The sequence below is a fragment of the Tupaia chinensis genome, unplaced genomic scaffold (genome assembly GCF_000334495.1).
Source record: "Tupaia chinensis unplaced genomic scaffold, TupChi_1.0 Scaffold149011_1, whole genome shotgun sequence".
In the NCBI taxonomy this organism is placed as follows: Eukaryota; Metazoa; Chordata; class Mammalia; order Scandentia; family Tupaiidae; genus Tupaia; species Tupaia belangeri.
The window spans coordinates 129036-135362 of NW_006208857.1; the positions used below are offsets into that span (position 1 = coordinate 129036).

The window sequence follows — 6327 nt, forward strand, 5'->3', positions numbered from 1 at the left end:
AAAGAAAGAAAGAAAGAAAGAAAGAAAGAAAGAAAGAAAGAAAGAAAGAAAGAAAGAAAGAAAGAAAGAAAGAAAGAAAAAGGGGTCAGCTGATGGCATAGGAGTTTCATCACTGGGTTCCCATGTGGTTGACCACGGTTCGAGTCCTGGACTTGGTGGTATAAAAATCACGCAGGGTGTGTGCATGCGTGTGTGCCTAAGATCCTGGAAAGAGAATGGAGAAGGAGGAGTTGCAGTGTGGTCATGCCTCTGCTGGGGGGTGATTTCTCATTTTCCCTCTTAATGTCTCTGTCTCTCTCCAGCAAGCACATGTGCTGTAAGGCAAAAACCTCTTAAAAAAAAAAGATGGGCCCAGCAAGTGGCATGGTGATTAAGGGTACTGGACTCCCACATGGCTGACGGCAGTTTGATTCCCAGACCTGGCAGCTTGCTTTCTCACTTTTCTCTCTCCCTTTCTCTGTCTTTCTCTCTCTCTCTCTCCTTATCTCTGGTCAAATTAAAATAAATAAATCAAGTTAAATAAAATAATTCAAAAAATAAAAAAGGGAAAGGAAAGAAAAGGCATATGGAAAGGGCTTTAGGAAGTCGAGCACCTGGTAAGCTTGGGTGTGGTCAGTCGCCAACACCCCCAGGTAACTGAACTCGGAGTTCTACTGAGACCAGAGTGATGGAGGAAGCAGAGGCGAACCACTGCTCTGCACCGGATGCTCAGAAGAAAGCTTGGCTAGCCCGGACACTGGCTCCGAACAAACACGGGAGCACCCCCAGGCAGCCCCAGGGGGAGGAGGGAGAGCCTCCAGGCCAGGGCAGTTGGATGTTCAGGGAAGGAGGCTCCAGGGCCATCAGAAAAAGGACTCTTCACCTGGGGCCTTCTACCAAAAAAGTAAGGATTGAGACTCGCCAGGCCCAGTGCAGCCGTGCAGCCGGATCTGCCGCGAGCCTGACTGGAGTGACAGGCCCAGGACTCGAGCCACGATCGGTCGAGTGGGACGATGCCCACAGGAAGAATGGAGAAAGAACTGGGGAGTCACGCGAAGGACACAGTGCACAGTGGCCCCAAGCGTCTATTAAGAAGAGCAGGCTCGGCTGCTCAGACATCCCTGCTGACTAAATGCTGCGCGGAGCTTCCTTGAGCCTTTGGTGCCAGCCTTCGCCGCTCCGACGCCCACTGACTGCTCACAGAGGCCCTCAGCTGTCCCCTGGGAGGGCAAGGAGAAGGGAGCCCATACCAAGGAGAAGACAAGGACGGTGCCGGCCACGGCCACTGCGAAGGGACAGGACACCAGGCTGGAGCCTGGGGGCCAGGGGTGCTTGCCTCAGTCAGAGAAGTCTTGGGAAGCCTCTCAGGAGTTCCCACAAATGAGGTGCCACTCTAAAGTAATGAGGTTAGTGGGGAGGGTCAAACACATGGAGGGCATGGAGGGCACGGGTAGCACACAGGCTCTGGAATTCCTCGTCCTGAGTTTGAACGTTGGCTTCCGCTCTCTCTAGCTGTGTGATCTCGGGGAAGCTCCACGACCTCTCTGTGCCTCTATTTCCTTGCATTCAAAGGGGCTAATTCTAGTATCTAATTCACTAGCTGTTTGTAATGACCAAAGGCGTTAATATGTGTCCCCCAGCACAGTGCCTGGGACGGAACGAGAGCCGCTTGTGTGTGTTACTTTTATCTCCGCCGTTCACGAATCACGTAGGTGTGGCGCTTTCACGGCCATCTGCAGTGACCTCGAACTACCGAGAACGCATCCATGGAGCTGTCGGGGAGTTTTCCTTCAGGGCCTGCGACACCACCTTCTGACTCTTTGCAAAAGTGATGATCTAAGTCAGACACAGCGGCAGGCACCTGTACATAGGAGGGGGGGGGGATTGCAACATAGCAAGACCCTGCAAGACCCTGCCGCCAAAAACAGTGACAAATGGCTGGCCTTTGAGAGTGGACTTCACGTTGTAAAATGATATCCACAGCCAACTCTGACAAACGTGGGTGATGAAGTTGGGTAATACTGAACTGGGCCAAAAGCCACGTGTAGTCACGAAGTTACAAACATACACATATTGGTTTTGAAGGCAATTTTAGAAGGGATTCCAGGGACCAGCAGTTGGCATAATGGTGATGTTGCTGGACTCCCATGTAGTCGACTGTGGCTTGAGTCCCGGACCCGGTGGCTTAAACTCACGCAGGACACATGTGCATGCATGCCCAAGATCCCGAGAGGAGAATGGAGGAGAAGGGATTGTGGCATGGCCATCCCCCCTGGGGGCTGATTTCTGTCTCTCTGTCTCTCTGTCTCTCTTTCTGGCGAGTGCATGCACCCTAGAGCCAAAACCTCTCAAAAAAAAAGGTAGAAAAGGATTCCAAACATCACTTGCAGCACCATTTTGCAGTCTTCAATAATGTAGGGGAATACTTGTTTTATAATATTAAGCACAAATCTCAGTTTACAAAATAGCAAGTTGCACTTTTGTTCAAAGAAAAAAATGGGCATAGAAAATTAGCAATGGGGGACCAGCAAGTGGCAAGGTAGTTAAAGGTGCTGGACTCCCACATGGCCAACTGCAGTTCGAGTCCCAGACGTGGAGGCTTGCTTTTCTTGCTTTCTCTCTCTTTCTCTCCTTCTCTGTCTCTGTCTCACTCCCTCTCTGTCAAATTAAAATAAATAGATAAATAAATGGATAAATAAAATGAAATAAAATCATTCTTTTAAAAATTTTTTTAACTTAAATTTATTCATTCTTTTTTTTTTTTAATTTGATCAGAGAGACACATAGAGAAAGAGCGATAGGGAGACAGAGAGCAAGAGGAAAAGTGAGAAAGCAAGCCACCAGGTCCAGGACTCGAACCATGGTCAGCCACGTGGGAGTGCCCAATGCCTTATAAACCACGCCACCTGTGGGTCCCAACAAAATAATTTTTTTAAAAGAAAGAAAATTAGCAATGTTTTTTTGGTCTATAATGGAATTAAGCTAATTTTTCTTTTTACTTGTATTTTCTAGTTTTCCCACAATTAAGTAACTCTTTTTTTGGAGAGGTTCAGAAAGAAAGAGAGAGACGGAGAGACAGAAAGTGAGAAATCACCCCCCAGAAGGGATGGCCATGCCGCAATCCCTTCTCCTCCATTCTCTTCTCAGGATCTTGGGCACGCACGCACACGCACCCGGCATGAGTTTAAGCCACCGGGTCCAGGACTCAAACTGCAGTCGGCTACATGGGAGCTCAGTGACATAGCCGTTATGCTAACTGCTGGTCCCAATTAAGTAACTCCTAAACTGAAAAATAAAAATCGTACCACTAACAACACAGTGGTTAAGTATTGTGTAGAGGGAGTCAGCTCCCACAGGGCTGACTGCGATTCTAATCCCAACCCCAGGGACTTAGAAAACATGACAGGCACATGTGTGTGCATGTCCAAAATCCTGATGGGACAGAGAGATGGGAAAAGGTATGACCACAATCCTCGGGGGGGGGATGTTTTCTCTCACGTGCACTGTCTCTCTGTCTCTGGTAAGCGTGTAATCTCTGTCAAGAGCGGAAGAAAGGTAAAGGACCACAGCCAGGGAGCTATGAATAGATTGCTTGGAAGGCCAGCTCTCCGTGTGGATGCAATACTTTGCACCTTTATACTTTCTTTAAGAAATAGTAAAGGCTTCACTGAGAACACATAACGACACGTGCGTGTGATAGTGCCAGCTCTCTCCTGGAGGGTAGGGATTATCTATCCTAGAGTTCTTTCAGGTCATCTTGGGACAGTGCTAGCCACAGGATGTGCTTAATAGAGATCTGATAGTAGGGGTCAGCAGGTGGCGTGGTGTTTAGGGGCGCTGGACTCCCACATGGCTGACGGTGGTTCGAGTCTTGGACCTGGCGGCTTGCTTTCTCACTTTCCCTCACTCTCTCTCTCACTTTGTCCCTCTCTGGGCAAATTGAAATGAATAAACAATAAATAAACACACAAATAAATAAAGTTAAATAAAATAATTCTTTAAATAAATCAATGCACACATACATACCTGGGAGCATCTCTGCGGTGGATCCCGAGGCCCAGAGCTAATTTGGTATTATCAGGTGGGGAAGGAAGATGACTAAAGACATCTAAACCCTACTCTGATGTCTGATTCCTGGCTTAAGCAGCCCCGCCATGACCCAAAGCCCAAGTTCTTCATGAGGGAAAGTTAATGACCCAGAAGGATAAAGGGTTTGGTCCACAGCTGTCAACCAAGGCGGGTGCCACAGGGAGCAGAACCCACTGCTCCATCCTTCTCCCCGACCAGGGACAGAGGGGAAAGATGCCTGTGCCCAGCCCGCTCTGGCCACCCGCCTCTCCCCTTACGTACTGGAGTTTCGGTGGGAGCTAGCCAGGCTGTGTCCGGCCATCTCAGGGGGAGGCTGGTGACCACGGTGCAGGAACTGCTGGGAGCTGAGCACGTGGCTGGGGTGGGCAACCCTGTTTATGCTGTGCAGGACGTTGACCTGGGCAGGGAGAGGGCTTCATGGGCGCAGGCTCACCCCAGGTCTTACCGAGCCCCTCTAGAGCCCAGACCCGTCTCTAACCACTGCACCACCCTCCCTCTCAGCTCCACCCACCGTGACATCTGGAGCCCACCTCTAGGTTCCCATACCCACCAACTATCCATTTGGCCTGCCCCACCCTAGTTTCCAGCCTGGGCAGGTAGCCGTGGAAGGCAGAGGGTCTGGGTACCTCTACGAGGAATTCATTGCTGGAGTAACGGCCATTCATTTCGGAGCAGGAAAGCCGGAACTTCCTGGCATAAAGGGCGGCTCCGTGTCGCAGCCGGTAACGAGCCTGCCTCAGGATCTCCTGGTAGACTGTGATGCTCTCCACGCCTGCAGGACAGAGGAGCTCAGCAGGGGACAGACGGTGGCACCAGTGGGGCCCTCTCTCCCAGAGCCACCACACAGAGCCGCCCGTCCCTCCACAGTGGTGCAGGTGGGGGTAGGGGCACCCGAGCTTCTGGGGGAAGAAGCTCCCCTCCAGCCTGACCGGAAAAACGACAAGGTTCCAGTTCCTGCTCCCCATCTAAGAGTTCTGGGCTTCCGGGCAGCAATGGACAGGAGGAAATAAGGACATCCTGGGAGGAGGGAGGTGGAGCGGCAGGGAAACTGAGACGGGGATGCGCGAGCCTTCACTGAGGCCCTGCACGGAACCGAAATGGGAGGGAGCTGCTTAGGCCCATCTTCTGTCACTCTCCTCCTGCAGGGGCCTCCCCGGAAGGGCAGGCTTCTTCTGGAAGCTCCTCACTCTCCGCCACTCCTTAACGTAAAGCTCTGATGTGAGCATGAGGTTAGGTGGAAGACAGGGAGGAGCACTGGTACGCAGTAGCTAGAGTGGGGGGGACACCTTAGGGGAAACACAGAGGGGAGCAGGGAGGACAAGAGCCAGGCTATGGTGGGGGTGAGCAGGGAGGAGGGGAGCCAGGCTATGGTGGGGGGAGCAGGGAGGACGGGAGCCGGGCTGTCGGAGAGCAGGGAGGAGGGGAGCCGGGCTGTCGGGGGAGCCGGGCTATGGTGGGGGGGAGCAGGGAGGACGGGAGCCGGGCTGTCGGAGAGCAGGGAGGAGGGGAGCCGGGCTGTCGGGGAGCAGGGAGGAGGAGGGCAGCACCTGAAGCCTGAACCCAGGACCTCTCAAGGGCCATCTAGAAGCCAGAAGCTCTTCCAGGCTGGAAAGGTACCAAACGGCACTGGGCCACAGACCTGGAAGGGGGACTCTCTGGGTCTGCAGGTGCTTCATCATGGGAGGGACACACACATGAAAGAGGGCCCGCTCCCAGGCCCCACTGACCAGCGATGGTGAGGTAGGCAGACGTGTTGGTGAGCTCCAGCCCCCGCTGCTGCAGGGACGCCATGTCCAAGAGCAGACTCTCCCGTTCGGGGTCTAGGTCATCCCCCACCAGGGAAATCTCACAGCCGTCCAGGTTGTGCACAATCTCATCCGACATGCGAGTGTCTGTCACTGGGGGAAAGCGTCAGGGCCCAGGTCAGAGCAGCACTCAGTGAGCTCCTGCATCCCAGCTGTCACCTCGCGGCCCTCCTCCTGCCCTTCTAGGGCCCTTCCTTCAGGGAAGCCAGCCTCCTTTTCCAGAACACCACTATGCAACCATTTCCTTGCACCCAAGGTGCCCCACTTGCTCTGCTTCTTAAGGGGAGGTCTTTCTAGTCAAGCAAAGGGCAAAGTGGCACCAGTTTCCAGCCCCCGTTTCTCCCTCCTTCTGAGCCCAGACACAGGCCCCTTCTGTGGGTGGTGTCTCCCGCTGCGGTCACCCTTACCTGTTCCCTGCCAACTCTCATCCTTTTTGACCTCCACCTGGTGAGAA

At 52.9% G+C, this 6327-nt stretch overlaps 1 protein-coding gene across 1 annotated transcript in view; it reads right to left on the reverse strand.

The window, feature by feature from the left end:
• The window catches only part of CLSTN3 (calsyntenin 3), a 33477-nt gene that overhangs the window by 7658 nt on the left and 19492 nt on the right, over positions 1–6327 (reverse strand). Inside the window, exons 15-17 of the mRNA XM_006170773.3 lie at positions 5796–5966; positions 4695–4840; positions 4330–4465 (exon numbers count right to left, since the gene is read on the reverse strand). Of these exons, the coding sequence (XP_006170835.1) occupies positions 4330–4465; positions 4695–4840; positions 5796–5966 (453 nt within the window). The remainder of the gene's footprint in view (positions 1–4329; positions 4466–4694; positions 4841–5795; positions 5967–6327) is intronic.